The 19,004-nt window shown below is 41.5% G+C and overlaps 1 protein-coding gene across 2 annotated transcripts; it reads right to left on the bottom strand.

Moving 5' to 3' along the window:
* Positions 1-4,664: 4,664 nt before the first annotated feature.
* LOC310706361 (regucalcin-like) lies at positions 4,665-18,878 on the bottom strand. 2 transcript variants are annotated; one of them, XM_083502092.1, is made up of 8 exons: positions 18,773-18,878; positions 17,562-17,832; positions 12,414-12,582; positions 10,897-11,079; positions 9,030-9,245; positions 7,973-8,110; positions 6,923-7,077; positions 4,665-5,419 (listed from the first exon to the last, which is right to left on the bottom strand). In XM_083502092.1, exons 3-8 carry the CDS (start codon positions 12,574-12,576, stop codon positions 5,369-5,371), a joined length of 906 nt encoding a protein of 301 aa, XP_083358218.1. In that variant the 5' UTR covers positions 12,577-12,582; positions 17,562-17,832; positions 18,773-18,878; the 3' UTR covers positions 4,665-5,368. The 2 variants fall into 2 exon arrangements, with proteins under 2 accessions (XP_083358218.1, XP_083358219.1); XM_083502093.1 differs by lacking the exons at positions 17,562-17,832; positions 18,773-18,878 and adding an exon at positions 12,897-13,047.
* Positions 18,879-19,004: the final 126 nt, after the last annotated feature.

Here is a 19,004-nt window from a genome sequence, read left to right as displayed (position 1 = left end):
CAATTGTGTGATACAGCAGCAAAAGAACCCTAATGCTATTCTAAGCTGCATCAGCAGTAGTGTCTTGAAGTCATAGTACCACTCTATTCTGCCTTGGTCAGATCATACCTGGAGTACTGTCCAGTACGATCCAGTTCTGGGCACCACAATTTAAGAAAGATATTAATAAGAGGGAATGTGTGCAGAGGAGGGCAACCAAAATGATAAAGGTTCTGGAAACTAGCCTTATGAGGAATAGTTGAGGGAATTTAGCCTGGAAAAGAGGAGACTGAGAGGAGATACGATAGCCATCTTCAAATTTCTCAAGGGCTGTCATATGGAAGAGGGAACAAGCATGTTTTCTCTTGCTCCAGAGGGTAGGACTCAAACCAATGACTTCAAATTACAGGAAAGGGGATTCTGACAGAATATCAGGAAGAACGTTCTGCCAGTAAGAGCTGAGGACTTCCTCAGAAGGTGGTTGGCTCTCCTTCCTTGGAGGTTTTAAAGTAGAGATTGGCTGGCCATCTGTCATGGATGCTTTCGTTGAGATTCCTAAATTGCAGGAGGTTGGACTAGATGACCCCTGGGGTCCCTTCCAATTCTACAATTCTGATTCTAAAAGTTGTCTTATACACACACACACACACTTATGTGTTTGTACCTGAAATTTTCATTGAACATGTTGGTTTATCTACCAGCCAAAGACTATTGATATCACAGAATGAAATAAATACAAGTTCTGTACCTTGCTAACTTTTGGTACAGCTTACTAAGAATTTGCTACTCCTGTATGTGGTTCAAACCCAAGTCAGGCTGTGTTTAGTGGAATTTCTTTCCAGGACTCCACGTTTACATGGTCCCGATAATCCACAATTTGGTTTACCTTAATATGCAAACTCAAATGTTTTATCAGGCATGATGTAGCAAATATTGCATACCTTATTACTGAATATAGCTTTAAAATATTTAACTCATAAGAGACAGTATACACATATAAAGGTGCTTCAACCCTTTGTTCATTCTTAAGGCATTCATCTATATTTTGTCCATTTATTTCAAGAGGATGCTTTGCCTAAATTTTTAGTTTCAAAAGGTATCTGATACATAAGAACATGTCAGGTGAGTTATAAAGATACTAATATTTCAAACACACCCTTTAATTCCATTAGAAGCAGGGTATAAACAAAGAGTTTTCATTGACAAATTAATGAAACTAATTCCTGCCAATAGTGAGGAAGATAACTTGAGAGTCTTTTGTGCAGATCCATTCATCTTGTTTGCAAATAATGAGCCATTGGTTAAGTGTTTCCTAAGAGATGTAAGTAATTCTGGTCAGATAGACTTATGGCATAAATATTTTTTAAAATGTATAGAGAAGTTTTCTCTTTTAATAAAAATAAAACTTTTTTAAAAAATCCCTGGCGTTAGGAAAGTAATCTTTGCCTTTGAGAAAAGCATTTTATATTAACACAGAAGGCTGCTTTTTAGTCTCCCCTAGACAACAGAACTGTTTTGAATAAAACCAGTTTAATTTGAAGTTTATCAGAACTCGGTAGATCTCAACCTTTGCCATTACTGCCAGTAGCTGGACTGAAAGCCACATGAGGGCGCTCACGTCTTGAAAGGGACGGGTTTTTGTGTGTGTGAGACCTGATAACTAGAGAACCAGATTAGACCCTGTGCAGCAGAAGCACATAACAATCTCTCCCCTCCTGTTGCTGCTGCATAAAGAAAAACAGTCACAGGGGGATATATTGGGGAATGGTTGGGGAGAATAACTGCATAATCCTTTCTCTCCTAACCATTTCCCCATTACAAATCATTTCCCTGCCAGCTGTTTCACCACTTTCTGGCTCTGGAGAAAAGAGAACAGCGCTATCAGATTGGTTTTTCACTTATTTCTTTTTCCAAAACTTGTATCTTGTACCATCATTGCCAATCTGCATTCCCAGGGCACCCCTGCCACTTGTGTATCCCCTGTAGAACAAAACTATTATGTCTCAAATGCATCATCGCCCTTTGTTTCCTTCCACACCAACGGCAGAGCAAGCCAATTGGGCGCCTGGGGTGGCGCATGTGCCCTACGGCCAGGGGCAGGGCGAGCCGGGACAGGATGCTCCATGGGGCCTTCGAGGAATCTGCCTGCTTCCTCCCACTCAGCCGCCCTACAGCTGAGGGGGAGGCAGTGGTTGGACCGTTTGGGGCAGAGTAGAGCCTGCGGGTGCCCAAGCCACCGTGCCCCTCCCAGAAGAGACACGTGGGTCGGGCGTGCTGCAGGCCCTGCAATAAGTGCCACCCGGCATTTTTCACCCCCCTCAGTGGTGACATCCAGGGCAGACCACCCCCACCACACCCCCTTCCTCTGCCCCTGTTCCACAACCCAACCATTTAACTGCAAACTTTTGGGGTCCTTTCCATGGCTGCCTCCATTGTCTTCTCCTGATAAACCTTTAAGATCTTTGGCCCATCCGTGGATTGGTTAAGAAGGCCAGATGTGTGCATTATAACTGTGACACATAGTTATCGCTCTCGCTCTCTTTTGGAAAAAGAAAGAAACTGAGAAGACATTGTACACATGAAATTGACAAGCATGCTTGCCTTCTGTGTAAGGCAATTGCTTTGTGCTGCTAGTGGCCAATCAACATAAAGGTAATGCAGAAAGGTGACTTACAGTGCAGTCCTAATCCTGATTACTCAGAAATAAGTCCTATTGAAGTCAATGGGGCTTACTCCCAGGTAAGTGGGGTCAGGTGTGCAGCAGTGACTCAGTTGGAGGATGGTCAGGTGAGCACCAGCAGTCCACGACAGTTGTCTACTACCTGTTGTAACAACACCCAGAAGGCCAAAGCTTCATGGTTCCTGCCTTTTAGATACTTGCTTAAAAAAAGAAAGAAAACAAAGCTGCCATTCTTTGCCTGGATAACTGCTGAAATATATTCTAGTGGAATTTTCCACTGGGGAAAATGGAGAGCAACTACTAAAGCACAGACACGCAGTTAACATCTTGTGACTTTCAGACACGCACGAACTTGAGTGACCTCACAACTTTCTTCAACGTTTATTTATCCAGCATGGAGGGAGAAAGTGATTGAGTTTCTGCCAGGCTGATATTATGCCACAGAGCTCTGCATCAAAGCTGACCTTGGATGACTCGACAAGATTATTTGTGATATTCATGAAGGACCTGGTGCCATAGTTCCATCTGTGACAAAAAAATAAATGCTTTCCAGAAGGGTAGCTGTCTTCATCTGTTGCAGCAAAAACAACAAAGAGTCTTGGGCACCTTAAGACTACAGTCCATTTCAGTGTTGCTCTGAGTTGCAGGCACAGGTATACCCAGGCTCCATTGTGAGGAGCTGAATCGGCGCCTCCAAAACCAGGAGACAACATGGACCAGAAACTCACGCACACTTCTAATAGCACCAACTGGGAGGGAGCCCCAAAAAGCTGTTGCGATGGCCCACGATGGCAACCGGATTCTGCTGCCAAGGCAGAGGAGCCTGTGCGCCTTGCCCAACTGGCCAAAGCAGCCCTGGACTAGCCCAGGGAGCACACAGACGGGCAGACAGGCTCCTAGCCACTTAGAGCAAGAGTGGAGAGGCACAATTTTTGCACCCACAACGCCTGGGCCTGCACCCTAGGTATGCCCCTGGTTGCAGGTCTATATATGCACATGGTTTGGGGGATAGATTATAAACAGTGAGGTCAGAGGAAAATGAAATGCAGAGATCAAGAGCCAGCAATAATTACAGTATATAATCAGCAGTGGTCATGCACAAAATGGTAGTTGTTAACACTGATATCCTAGCAGTGGTGAACCAATTAACACACAGTGGGTGTGATTTTTTTTTATTAAAAAATTTGCAGCCAAATTCATGTCCTCATATGATCCTCCTTGATCAGAAATTTCATATTGCAGTCTCTTATCACCCTGCAGGCCTAAAACAGCACCAGGTAGATGATACCTTATATGGTACCAATCTTGCTACCATGCTTCAGGGGGAAGTTTTAATACAAGGCTGTTTATTGCTGAGGGGGAAAGCTCAGCTGGAAAAATCAATTTTCTCACAAATATATCTCAGTAGCATTGAACCCCACTTAGGTGACAGTTTTATATATATAATTAAAATAATTTCACCAAAGTTGGAAAATATTCACCCCACTCCAATATTCCAAAACGTTCTTCATAATAGCTTAAATGAAAACCACACATACAAGTTGCAGGAGGGGGGAAATCCACTGGAAAGAAAATGTGACAGAGTTCTTTACATTACTTATAAGGAAAACGTAGCAGAATCAAGTTTCGCATCCTTGTGATGTTTTCTCCAGAGCTCTGCTGCTATGAGCAGACAGGTGCTGTCCCTAAATCTAATTGAGGGCAAAGAACGTACAGTTGGAAATTCTCTCAGAGGAGAAGCAGGAAACACCAGCTGCTTTTTAATTTTAAAGGAAATTATAACTAATTGAAATACTTTATTGTCACTTGTACAACTTGTATACAGTGAGATTATACGAGCACCCCCGCTCAGCTCTCTTAGTCTTAATTCCCGTCGTTTACTGACACACACTCCATGTCTCATGATGTATCATGCCCGTTTGCCTTTCACCTGTGATGAGACTGTCTCCTATATCTGCCACCTACTTTTCACAGGCCTGCCCAGTTACTAGCCAATTAATACTAGTTTATTCTTGACATTTACATGAGTTTATTGGAATAACAGCTGAACTGTCAAATCATGTTTAAAATGCAAATCCTTTTAATTACAAGCTATATTACAGCCCTTGCTCTTTCTGACAAAACCCTTGTTCATTTCTATAGCTATTCATTTCCATGCACTGTAATTTAATTCACTCAATAACTTTTAATCAAAATGTTGGTTGTAAGGAAACAGAAACACCTCCCTCCTTTCCAGAGCAGGTTAACAGGATCGACTTGTACAGTTTTCAGAATAATTTTCTTTCGTATTAACATAGGTCTGTCCGCAGAGGCCAATTTTACTCTTAAGAATTCTAATGAAATTAATCAAGGGAATTAAAATGCAAATTGCTACTGGAAAGCGAATGTGACCTTTTGGCAAGCAGACGCTACAAACTGCTCTCTGCTTGTACAAAGAATTAATAGAGGAAGTTGATCCTTGCTTGATGGGGAACCACTGAAAATCCTAACGTTCACATACAGTCCTAAGCTGCCATTTGTCCTATTTGGGGGGAAAACATAAAAAAACATAAACATATGGAGAAGGGGGGGGGAACCAGTTATGGAACATTACAGTACATAAAGGATATATAGGTAGCCTTCAGATAAGCATACAGGTTTGAAATTCATGTTTCTCTTGTTGTCCATCATGGCTTCTGGCTGGGTTGAATATCGAGCACATATGAATATTTAACCAGTGAAGTAGTTCTGTGGGATGCCTTTCACACCCAGTCCTGTTATCTGCCAGAGAACAAGAAATAAGTCACAGATTGCTAGCTAAGGCACTTAGAGGGGGTGCTGTAAGTGTCACTGCAGGCTACATCCCAAACTTTCTAAACTGGGAGTTAAAGAGAGAGTTTGTGTGTCTGTGTGTTTGTGCAGGCTGGCGGGCGAGGGGGCTGGGGAGTAGTCCATCACCAGGACATGATTTCATCATCTGATCTGTCACTGCATGCACTGATCCGTAGCTTGGCCTATCCATTCGTGCCACATTTGGCAGGCAGATATGAATCACCAGTCACTGCTAAGAGCAGGAGGTTTTTAGGAAATAGGAAAATCAAGGTGTTATAAGGGGAAAAAACCTGCTCCTTTTCCCTTGTGGGGTACCCAAGAGCCCGTATAGAGTCCTTATGTAGGTTCCCTATTGGTAGGAAAAAATAACAGAGGCCATCCAGAGAATATTGAGAAGCAAAGCAGCTAGTAAGCCTGATCTTTATTAAACTGTTGCAACGGGGTACTCAACACACACCCCCATGCAGGAGGGAGGGAGGAACCCAGAACAATGGTGTGCAAGCCCTTATATAGACCTGTAGCTCAAGGCCACCCCACTGAAACATCATACATACATCACAGAAGGAGGCGGTCAACAGCAGAGGAGGCGGTCTACAGCAGAAATTCTGTCTGCCAGATACCTGATAATGGTGACTCATTGCATTTTCTGGGCAGTCTGGCCATTCTTTTGTGGTGGTAAATACTCACTTCCTGAATCTCATATGCATAATGATAGTGTGCTCAGCTTAACAGATACTTGCCAGACTGTATTAGAAAAGGGAGGTGTAAGCCCCTGAAGTCCAAAGACAATGAGAAAGCTTTTTCAATTTCCTTCCTCCTTGCAGAGAAATATTTGAGTTCAATTTGGGAGAGTCAACATGGTTTCAGGACTGTTTTCGTGTACAGTTTCAGACATGTGGCTTATATATTTATGAATGTGTCTGCCTGGTACATTTATCAACATTTTAGACCTTATAATTCTCATAACAATGGCAAACTGCTAGACCGTCAGCTGCTCCATTGGGTTCACCTAGGCCTCAGGCTAGGTACAGGTGAACTGCCAAAGCCTTGTTAGTGTGCGTGCGCGCGCGCACGCACACACACGTACGTGTCATAGCAGCAGTGAGCAGTCTGGAGTCTGGAGCCCAGACAAAGTGGCTATTAGAAGCTCATCTAGGACGCTAGATATTCCTGGAGACAGGAAGGTCAACTGTGGACAACTACAGAAAATAAGACAGAGCACAGAAAAAAGGACAGAGTCCCGATTCCTTCTGAGTGAACTGTCAACACAAATGCCTAAGAAATTTTGAAAATTCAAGCCACACCATGTTGACTATCATAAACTCTGCTGGGCCAGGGGAAGGAGATTTCAACACCCACCTTTCTGCAATTTTACAAACTAATTTTACATTATTTGCATTCTGCTGAGTGAATGTTACGCTTGGTTTATTTTACAAAGCTCAAATTGTTTACCTTGAAAATTTCCCCGGCCTGGGGTTCCTTGGCTAATGCATCGCTATCCAGTCCATCGTAGGCCGAAGTGACATACATTTCTGAATAGTCTTTCCCTCCAAAGCAACAAGATGTGATCCTGGAAGCAGGCATCTTGACAGTCTGAATTCTTTTTCCTGCGTGAAAGTAGTTGAAAGGACAACCAAAACAAAAGTATGGGGTGGGGGGGACATAACAAGTCAATTGTTACTCAATGCCGATCACCTGCTTCCTCATTATGCTAAATGTGTAACATGCAGGTACATATCCATTTTTTATTTCATTAAAAAATGGGTCAAGGAGCTCTGATTTTTACTGGAACCCTAAAATCCCTTCCCTCACTGACAGTGATTGGAAAACACACAAACAAACAAACAAAACACACATGCATGGCTGGTATTCTGAGGCATATATCAAACATTCAAATAATTAGCATAGGGTCCTGAGGTTTAAAAGGGACAGCCACGTGGTTAGCCCAAATAGCACTCATTTTAGCTGCTTTGCAGTAATAATGTGATATCAGTAATATTGTGATATCCAATTATCTCTTGATAAACCAAAGAATGTATAACTCAGGAGCAATTCACTCATTATGCTTTAGCATGGACATACAGCATACATGTTAAAAGGGTGAACATACAGGAGACACAACTATGTTTTTGAAAGCCCTGTGCACTGGTATGAAATAGTTTTTTATGTGCGGGTGACAGGTATTGGCCATTTGTTAGGGTTCACTGTTGGGTGACATCCTTTAAAAAAAACACATATATTGGCCTCTCATAGTCTGTAGACTCGTCTTGACTCAGCTCACTCCAGCAGAAGGTGAACTAATGACCCCAAAACGGCAGAGAATCTCCCTTGCGTTTAATCCAGACAAGTATTTCCAGACATTTAATGATGCCTGTAAATATTTAAAGAGGTCACTAAACTGGAGTTAGTCAAATAAAAGTGCTCCATTTGTGATCTCTTCTATCTCTACCTCCCCCCCCCCCTTTGGGGATCAAAAATGCAGAGTCCTCATTAATCGTTTACCTGCTTCAGGGTCGATGCGGATCACTCGCCCACCATCAATACAGGCCACCCAGAGTTTCCCTTCTCTATCGATGCACATCCCATCAGGCATCGCCTCCTCTTTCTCCAGCTTGTACACAGGCCTGCAACTGCAACAATCTGCATAAAGAATAAGGCAATCAGCATTCAAGTGCTTGTTTTTATGCAGACTGTACTGTCTGTTGTGCTTTTCAAATTTTCCACATTTTAGAAACAATGCAAATTGCAAAAAAAAAAAAGTTATGGAGCTTGCTTGGGGTGTGTGCATGCGAGCACACTCAATTTCACAGTGCGTACTGGCCAAGTCTTTGAACGCCTGTGGTCCTGCTCCCAGCCTGGAACGGCATGTTCAATGATCAGGGACATTCCGTTTCAGAGGTCCAGAGAGCCCTCAGCCACTTCCATATTTTGAGGGCCCTAAGGCATAATAAAAACTTTAAAATGATGGCACACGAAAACAAAATAGGGCGTGCACAAAAGGAGTGAGACATCATTCAATATGACAACATATCAGTGAACAACAACAACAAAAATGTTTTGGTTTTAACCAAATCACATCACTCATTTGCTTAAAGCTGAGAGCGTGTCATATTTCCGTCTGCTGCAGATAGGAACAAGTTGAGACGAGAATCAAATGCCAAAAAAATTGAATTTCATGCTGAGTTGGATTTTAAGACACTAACACATCCTTAGCACTTTACTGTTGCTTCCCAGGGCCAAAAACAGATGTGTGTGTTTATGAGAAATAAACACCTGTCTGTTGTTTTCTGTTATTAAGTAAAGAAAAATGCCATATGTGACAATATGGCATATAATGGAAAGAAAAGGAACAGTCTGTAATAGGGGTGACTAACGTGGCACCCTCCTCCAGAGTTTGGACTCCAACCAGCATAGCCAATCTTCAGGGATGATGGGAGTTGTAGTCCAACAATATCTGCAAGGCTTCACATTGGCTACCCCAAAGGATAGGGTTGCCTACCAATCTACTACCAAGTATTTCTTTAGCTGTTGCAATAAACAGTTTGAAGAAGAATGTTACCAATCATTCCTGTTTGCATGTCATAGTCGAAGGCTTGCACGGCATAGGCCAGGCTATCGATGTAAAAGAAGGTCCTGTGATCAAGTGACCAATCCAGCCCATTGGAGATGTCCACCTTCTCTAACTGCTTCACGACACCACAATCAGGGAAAAGAGTATAAAGAGCCCCCTGCTGCCTTGCTCTGACTCCAGGTGCTGTCTCTTCGGCCATGGTACCTAGGGGGTGGTCAGCAGAGGCACAGGTCAGGTAATTCTCTACTGAAGGGCCTCTTTAAAATGCACAAATAGCACTGATCCCACCCAAAGGTCAATCACTTGACTAGTCCCACAACACCACCTGTCTAATGACCTCCTAGCTTTCCTAGCAGCCTTTAGTGAGGAAGAGTGCAATCCTACGTTTGCTCAGGCGTAAGTCCCATTGTGTACGATGGGACTCACTCAAGTGCGTTGAAGATTGCAGCCATATATATATATATAGCCCTCAACACACATCATACATCATGCAATGGAAGTGGCTCCATTGCATGAAGCACCAACCTCACAGTGCCCTCAGCCACCTCCCCGCCTGCCAGTCTTCTTACTTACTGATATTCCAGGAGGTTAAGTAGCTTAAATCTGTTAATTTCAATGCATCTCTTCTGAGCATGACTAACGCTGGATTTCTAGCCTTTACTATGAACATTAAAATTTACACCAAACAATTAAAAAATTAAAAACCCTGCCAATTTAGCTGAAACAAAAGATAGGCTCCCTGGTCTTTTATTTTTAATTAGCTACTTTCTAGACCTGTGGTGAGAGGTTGAATTTTAGTAATACATCATGTGTTTTAGTTAAAGCGTAAACAGTTTCACATTTGCAATTTTAAAAACAAACAAACCTGAGGAATACTATTTTACTTTTAAATTTTGATCAGAAAATGATTTTTCATTCTCATTAGCAGTTTGAAAAGATGTTTACTGCCTCTATATTTCAGTCACTTGTCCAGTTGCCTCTGAAGAATAGAGAAACTGATGCATCTCTTCCAATAGTCTGGGATGGTTTTACTGATAAACGGATAATCGTTTGGATTTGTTTCTATCACTGGCTCTTTTAGTATACTGAAATTGGCTCTAATAAAAATTAATATGGAGACTGTCATTAAAATGCAGGGAATTGTTACGTAAACCTCAATTATTTGAAAGTCATTACATCTAGATTCATGATCTCTCTCCATAAATGAGTGGAAGTAACCCTATATAAATAGGCCAGGAGGCCAGTACTTTTTATTTGGCTCAACCAAAAATAGTTAATAATAATAATAATAATAATAATAATAATAATAATAATAATAATAATAATTTATTATTTATACCCTGCCCATCTGGCTGAGTTTCCCCAGCCACTCTGGGCGGCTTCCAATCAAGTGTTAAAAACAATACAGCATTAAATACCGGTATTAAAAACTTCCCTAAACAAGTTAGCAAGCTTTCAACTTCTCAGACTGGATACTACTCTGTTGTTTATTTTACATATATATTATGGATATTATCATACTTCTAATTCAATTTTTTTTTTTTTTTTTTGCTGCTTGGGCAATTTTGATTGTTGCCATCAAGAATTTGCATACTTGGGTGGAATCCTGGTCATTATACTGTATTATACTGTAACAATAATTGACTATTATTGTTATTTCTTAAATTTGTATAGCACCCTATGTCTACCCTGCTACTATAGTACTACTATAATGCAATATTTTAGAGACCATTATTGTATACACAAATGTATTAATATAGATTAATCAGTTTCATGAATTTTTAGACACATTCCAACTCATTGGGGCTATCTAAACTGAGCTCAGCATACAATTGCATTCAGATCAAATATATACCTGCATAAAAAGAACCTCTTGGGTCTACTTTTCCATCATTGAATCGGTTGTTTGGTTTATCCTGTTCCACTTCATAAATATCAGTGACTACTTGATCTTCCCAGTTCAAGAAAGCAAACTTTCTTCCTAAAGCGATCACGTAGCCACCACACTTGCGAAGGGCTACTGAGCCAACACGAGCGTCTGCAGGCAGGGAAAGAACGGACAAGTTTACAAACCAGGGCAAGATACATTGAGCACCCTTGATGAAGAAGTGCTCCCATGCAGAAATGAAGCCTGTTTGGGGAATAGTCACTGTGGGCCTCTCCAGAAGCTTTGGGCCACAACTCCCATCCCTGCAGCATGTGATTGGAGACAATGGAGCAATAAACTCAAACTATGTTAAATGTCCATTCCACAAATCCCATTCCAAACTTGGGTTGGTTTCCATTTTGGCATGGGAAGTCTGCAACATGTCATGGTCGCAGTAACTCTGCATTAGTGATGGATTTGTACTGCACCATTTATATATCATACCACTCCAGTAGTTGTTATGCTTCCTCTGTGTTATTGCATTATTGCTATTTGCAGGGGCATTCTTGTACTGTTGCACAACGGGACTTGAGGAAGTTACGCTTCTGAGCACAACTCAAAGTGTTGGTGCTGACCTTTAAAGCTCTAAATGGCCTCGTCCCAGTATACCTGAAGGAGCGTCTCCACCCCCATCGTTCAGCCCAGACACTGAGATCCAGCACCGAGGGCCTTCTGGCGGTTCCCTCACTGCGAGAAGTGAGGTTACAGGGAACCAGGCAGAGGGCCTTCTCGGTAGTGGCGCCCTCCCTGTGGAACACCCTTCCATCAGATGTCAAGGAAATAAACAACCATTTGACTTTTAGAAGACATCTGAAGGCAGCCCTGTTTAGGGAAGTTTTAAATGTTTGATGTTTGATTGTGTTTTTAATATTCTGTTGGGAGCCGCCCAGAGTGGCTGGGAAACTCAGACAGATGGGCGGGGTATAAATAATAAATTATCATTATCATTATTATTATTATTATTACTACAAGATGTGTACTGACTGGAAACTAAGTGGTAGGCTGCCCGCCCAAAACATTTGCAGGCACACACGGTATTGAGAGCACGATCACATATAATTGTCCCAATATCATCATGAGCACAATGCAAAATAAAGAGGCTGCATTACCTCACCCCCACTCCAGGGCTTTCCAGTTTATAGCACAAGGCCAAAGCAAGACTACTTAACCCCTTTTCCATCTCTCTGATGAAATCTATTCCGCCATCCAAATGGGGTTTTTTTTGGGGGGGTTGTCCTACTTCTGTTGTGCTACAGCACAAGAGTGCCCCTTCGGAGGGCAATAATGTGGTAACACTGAGGAAAGATCGCAAAACAACACGGGTCTGAAGGGGGCCTGCATCTGCCTCGCTCTCACAATCCTTGGCTGAGAAAGTCATGCCTCAGGAGTTTTCTTCCAGGCCAAAACAATTCCACAAAATAAAAGGAAAAACACTATTTCCTTACCCACAGACACACACTGAACTTCGTTGGTGACTGAGTTCCAGCGGCAAACTTTCTGTGAATTGATGTCTACGTATACAAGGGAATTCTCCCTTTCTTCCCACGTAGGGCACTCCCCCATCCTGTTCTTCTGCTTCACAACAGTCTCGATTTTAATAGAAGACATGATGATCTGCGGCAAAGAAAACAGACCGTGTACATACTATAAAGCACATTCTTGCCCTCAGAGAATTCTGGGCACTGTAGTTCGTTAAACGTTGCTGGGAATTGTAACTTTGCAAGCGGTAAACTACAGTGCCCAGAATTCTTTTAGGGAAAGATATTCTCTCTCATATATATGAATATAGAATATATTCAAATACTGTGGTTTGCCTCTCCCTTTCTTGTTTCTGTACACGATTAAAAACTAATCCTAAAAGTAATCAAACTAATTTAGATATTCGTTTCAAAATGAAATAGGGTATTATGCTGATTTAAAGCACTTACCAGCAATGACGAGTGTCACCCAAGAATTCTCCGCTAAAGGCAGTTTTATTTCTTGCTCAAACAGGAAAGGTTGCAGCAAGCGATCAAAGAAGGCGGACAGAGGTTGAACCCTGATCTCTGTTTACATACAGCTTTTCATAAAATCATAGAACTGTAGAGTTGGAAGGGACCATGAGGATTATCTAATTCAATCCCCTGCAACGCAGGAATCTTTTGCCCAAAGTGGGGGCACAGACATTTTATATTCATACAGATTAGACATGCAAGACACCCAATGATAAAGCCTTACTCCCAGCTTAACCACAAAGACGGATGTTTCCAACTTCAGTTAGCTAGGCATTTTCCTGTTTATACCCATGTTTTAAAGGTCATGCCCTTGCACGCTCTTAAAACTTTCCTTTACACACCCCTTGTATCTTGCACTTTCTCTTTCCCCGTCTTAAGCTTGCATTTCAGCATGATTACAAAGAGGGTACATGATTATGGTGTCAACCTGCAACAAGATGGTGTTAATCTTGCTTCAGTTATAACAAAGATGGAGGTGGTCGTGCTTTGGTTACAACACTAGTGAGTTATGAGAATGATCTTTGTCAATGACGCTAACAAATGTTTTGTTATGAAAAGCTTAAATTAAATATTAATAAATTAAGGGAGCTGGGCATGTTTAGCCTGGAGAAGAGGAGGTTAAGGGGTGATATGATAGCCATGTTCAAATATATAAAAGGATGTCACATAGAGGAGGGAGAAAGGTTGTTTTCTGCTGCTCCAGAGAAGCGGACACGGAGCAATGGATCCAAACTACAAAAAAGAAGATTCCACCTAAACATTAGGAAGAACTTCCTGACAGTAAGAGCTGTTCGACAGTGGAATTTGCTGCCAAGGAGTGTGGTGGAGTCTCTTACTTTGGAGGTCTTTAAGCAGAGGCTTGACAACCATATGTCAGGAGTGCTCTGATGGTGTTTCCTGCTTGGCAGGGGGTTGGACTCGATGGCCCTTGTGGTCTCTTCCAACTCTATGATTCTATGATTCTAAATAGAATGAAAAAATGCTAAAACTGATAAACAAATGAGGGGTTTTTCAAATAAGATATGCTGTTTTTTATTTTATAGAGATTCCAGATATTATATTTTAAAAAATATTAAAAATGGTATCAAAAAATTAAATGGTATTAAAAAATTAAAAATGGCATTAAAAATTCCCTCCGTCCTCCCTGGCACACCCTTTCACCTCACAAACACTCACATTCTCTCTCTCTCTCTCTCTCTCTCTCTCTCTCTCTCTCTCTCACACACACACACACACACACACACACACACATAAATTCACATAGACATAGTCATTGCCCAGCTGTTTCGCCATGAGGTGAACAATAAAGTTATGCTGGGGCAGGTGTGGAGATTAACAACATGGGAACAGCTATCTTGGGTGGTTCAGGAGCCCCGGAAGCTTCCAACATCATTCCTGATGCAGCCCCAAAACCAACTGCTGTCCCTGAGCTGCTTTGCAACATGGGATGGGAATATTACTATTCCCACCCCTGGCCACTCGATGGCTGATCCACTGGCAGTGGAGGGAGGTGGGCAGGGCTTGACTTGGCTGCTCCTAGCCCACCTTTGTCCTAATTTTTTATTTTTATTTTTGCACTGTGTGCTTTTGAGCACCTTATTTTCAACCCATGCCCATGCAAAAGTCCTTGTGAAATGGTAATTTCCATGCCAAATCATCAAACAGGGATTTCATCACAGACACCTGTCTGCCACATTCTGCTTTATTTTTTTATCTCCCTTCAGTTAGGCAAGAACTGGTGGGGATGAAGGTACCCTAGTACCTCAGTGTAGAATAGTAGCCGGGGATTAGCAATTACCCATGTGCAGAATAACGTTGCTTTTCTCAATGCCTGTGGATGGCCTTGGCTTGGAAAAGAGAATGCCAATATATTCTCGGAGAACCTCTTAGTGCCTTTCAGGCAACAGGAAAGGCAAGAAGCAGTGAATTAAGGTATCGAGCTATGAAGGAAACCCAAAAACAATGTTCAGCACATGACCGTGTTCTTGCTCAACCCCTGCTTAAATCGAAGCAGCTCCTTAAACTGACTCATTGTGTTCTGACACCTGCACTCCCAAGTTTACTATTGATACATGAATTTTTTAAATGGCCAGCCTACTCAGATCAACTTAAAATATAATTAAAAAGATGCAACAGCTGATCTTATCGGCGCTTGGAAGTCTGCTGATAGCGTTTTAGAGTGAGTCAGCAGTCACATGAATCCAGAGGCATGGCATAACTCCAGAGGCTTTTCACAATAGCCTGTTCCATAATGCCAGCCATGGGATACAGCTGAGCAGTCCCCAAGTGAATAACATTTTCCTGAAGGGAAACATTGGCTGAGGTGGGCTTCAGAAGGGAGGTGAAGGCCTCAAGGAGATCACTAAGCATTCACAGTTAGCCCAGTTGGTATGGCATGGTAAACCATGGTTGATGGGTTACTGTAAATGTGCTTGCAGTTCCTTCCCACTAACACATAACAAACTATGATCCAAATTATGTCCAAATAGAGGCTTGGGGTTTGTTCTGCTCAGACAAAGCACAATTAATGAGCCTCAGCTTCACACCTTAGCTACAGAGTGAAACAAACCATGATGCCCAGTTTCTATTTATACTTTTCAAGTTTATACATTTAATTAGTTTTACAATCAATTTAACATTTCAAAGTTTGACTTCCTTCACCCTCTTTCTGCAGTTCCTTAAATTTATTTTTTAACAACTTCTGCATATCCAAATTCATTTAATTTGCTCATTTAATTATCTACTTTAAATATATACTCTCATGAAACTGCAGGTTATTACAATAATCCTGCTAATGTTTTTATCTGTTTGCAATTTATCTGTAAATATTCAAGAAACCATTTCCATTCGTTTATAAAAAGTTTGTTGCCTTGATTTCTTATTCTTCCTTTAAGTTTCGCCATTTTTGCATATGTGGTTTGTTTCTCTGACATGCCAGCAGGGAAGAGCAAAGTAGACAAGACTGGCTTATTCATAGTAAACCATGGTTTATTGTGACATGTAAAGGTCAACTATTCGAATTGATTTCTCACCAGGCATTCAGACACACACACAGAGACCCACATAACTCTGGTGGCAATCTGGACCCCTCAGGAAGAAACTTTTTAATGTGTCGAGTACTCAGGGTTGCAATCCTGAAACCTGGATGTGCCTCTTTTAAAACTCAGGATGCAATGGAAGAAAATACAACCATGTGCCCACTCAATGGCTTTGACCAGCAGAACTAGCACTTCCAAAGGTGTCACATGATACCCATTCCACACATGTAAGAACTTCATCATTTACTGTGGCAGCGTATACCCTTTGGAACTCTCTGCCTATTGAGATTAAGCAGGCGCCTTCACTGTACTCTTCTCCCCCTGGAGCCTGCTAAAAACATTCCTGTTTAGACAAGCCTACCCAGATGCTTAGAAAATTGAGATAATTTAAATCCGCTTTAGTATTTTAACTTTTGCATGTTTTATCTTTTGTAAACCACTTTGGGTTTTTTTATTTTTCAATCAAGCGGTGTATAAATTTTATGAAATAGAATAAACAAACAAATATCCCCCATCCCATTCCCACCATGATCCTGTTGGCACAGTCCCTTTATGCACTTGCTTAATAGCGCTCCTGGAACCTCATTTATATAAGCAGGTAAGAGAAGTGGGCAAGCAACAGCACAGAGGGACAGAAGCACTTCTACCAGAGCTTTCCCAACTTTTCATGTTGGTGACACACATTTTAGACATGCATCATTTTGGAACACAGTAATTCAGTTTTTCTAGCAAACCAGAGGTTCAACTAACCCTGGGAGGAGCGCAGGGAGCATTCGCATGACACACCTACACACTGCAGCCGACACACGAATGTGCCGCAACACAGAGTCTGGAAAGCTCTTGAGTTATATCATCGCTGTGTGGTGACAGGTCATCTTTTTCTACCATCACATTTTACCAAGAACTTGTCCTCTACTCTCATGTACACACCACCACCAACGCTATACTGACAGCCTTGTGTAATGACATTACACATTTTGTGTAATGATTAAATTCTATTTGGAAATTAGTAATTGAACATTTACACATGTGTACAATAGGCTTCTTCAGTTCCTCCTGGTTTCCTAAGTGCCGCATCCTGTGCAGTACCCATTGGCTCTTAATTACCCGTAATTTTCTTAGATTCTAATCCTATAACTCTGTTCCCATCTGCTGAATTATGAACTAAGGCAGTAATATTGTTCTGCAGGGAGTTCATACATACAGAAGGACCATAGTATATACCACTTTGAGGTTTTATTAAAATCAAGAGGTATATAAATGTTGCAAAATAAACAAACAATACAGCCTGTAGATAGCTGAAATTCACATTTCCAGCTCTGATATTTGCTCCAAATTATTATTTATTCTGTCTGATTTATTTCAGATCATTTGCACCTTTGCAAATGGCTTTGACCACCTTCCTCCCAGGTAAGTAAAAATATCCAGTAGAATACTCACACCCAAGCTGTGCTTTTATAGCACACAATTTCCTCCAATGTATGCTGGAAACTACAGTTTACCCCTAACACAGTTACAATCTCAATTAAGAAAGCTAATCAGAAAGTAATACTGATCTTACCGTACAGCGTTCAAAGCAGCCACTTTCTCAACTGAGGACGACCTGACTAATTTTTTGGGTTGTGCATGAACTAATATACTCTTATGTGACTCCAGGTTCCCAGCCCAAAGGGAAGAGAAAAATAGTTGTAGGGCGTTGTAGCTGCTCCTCCCAAGAAAGCTGTTGTGTTCTTGCCCAATCCTTTTCAAACCATACGAAACAGATCACAACTGCAAAGTCCAATAATCTTCTAATGAGAAAGCGTGGGGATGGGTGGTAGCTGTTTTTCCACCTGAGCAATGCAGAATGAAAAATCGAATGAAAACAATTTGAGATGGTCGAGAACAACAATTGATAGACCTTATTAAGGCAGCTGTGAAGATCACTGAGAACATGGTCTGAGCACCAAAGCTGAATTATTAGACAATTCAATAATTCTCTTTCACTACTAAAGGGCTATCCTCTCCCAAGATGGACTTCTGCATGGAATTTAGAGGCCTCATTATGTTTGTTTATTCTTTCTAAATGAGAGAGTCAGTGTAGTGTAGTGGTTAGAGTGTTTGACTAGGCCTGGGAGACCTGGGTTCAAATCCATACTTGGACATGAAGTTCACTGGGTGTGACCTTGCGTCAGCCGCTGCCTCTTAGCCTAACTTACCTCATAGGGCTGTTGTGGGAATTAAATGTGGAAGCAGAGAACCATGAACACCTCCTTGAGCTCCTTGGAGTAAAGGTGGGATATGGATGCAATAAATAAATTAATAAAGTAATAAATTAATAAAGTTGTGTGACTACCATACACCAGATCAATGGCTTGCAAATGATAGCCAATTTCTCATTTTTTTGTAGTGACTGACCACTGCATACATCCGTTAAAGAAATGGAGGGTACTCTTATACTAATTAACTAAAGCAGCATCACTTTTTAGAAGTGATATTAGTGATACACACCCACAAAGGGTTGACATTTGTCTGTTTTGTCCTGGACATGTCCAGGATTCCAAGCACAACATGACCATCTGGGGAGATTTGTTTTAAATCGGAAACATGTCTGGGTTTTTGCAAACAGAACAAGGAAGTGCTCAACAACTTTGGTGTCCAGATTTTTCCTTCTTGAAATATGGCAACTCACACATACCCACTTCCTAAAATCAAATCATGCAGCATACTAGAGAGTGCAAATTTGTCTTTCCTTTTTGAGGGCAAATCTAATTCAATAGTGATAACACTCACCAGGTTCCTAGGATCCAAGTCAATTTATTTTCAGGGTGCCTGCATGGGAGTCGACTACAGCCGACTGGTCCCCTGCCTGCCTGCCTGCAATCCAGTTTGGTTTGTGTGGGTGATAACAGCAGATCGTATTCAATATGCAAGACAGGAAAAACGAGGTGCAGTGTTTGTCAGCACCCAAAGGCTCCTAAGTCCTTCAGGAATGGACTTCCATATTCCTGCTGTTGTAACAAAT

Source organism: Podarcis liolepis (assembly GCF_965112155.1).
Source record: "Podarcis liolepis genome assembly, chromosome: 4".
Classification (NCBI taxonomy): domain Eukaryota; kingdom Metazoa; phylum Chordata; class Lepidosauria; order Squamata; family Lacertidae; genus Podarcis; species Podarcis liolepis.
This window is presented reverse-complemented; position numbering and strand designations above follow the sequence as displayed.

Coding starts and splice junctions, on each gene's coding strand:
- LOC310706361 (XM_083502092.1), bottom strand. CDS start 12,576: ATGTCTTCTATTAAAATCGAGACTGTTGTGAAGCAGAAGAACAGGATG. Junction 11,080..12,413: donor AGTTCAGTGTGTGTCTGTGG/GTAAGGAAATAG, acceptor CCCTGCCTGCAG/ACGCTCGTGTTGGCTCAGTA. Junction 9,246..10,896: donor AAGAGGTTCTTTTTATGCAG/GTATATATTTGA, acceptor ACCACCCCCTAG/GTACCATGGCCGAAGAGACA.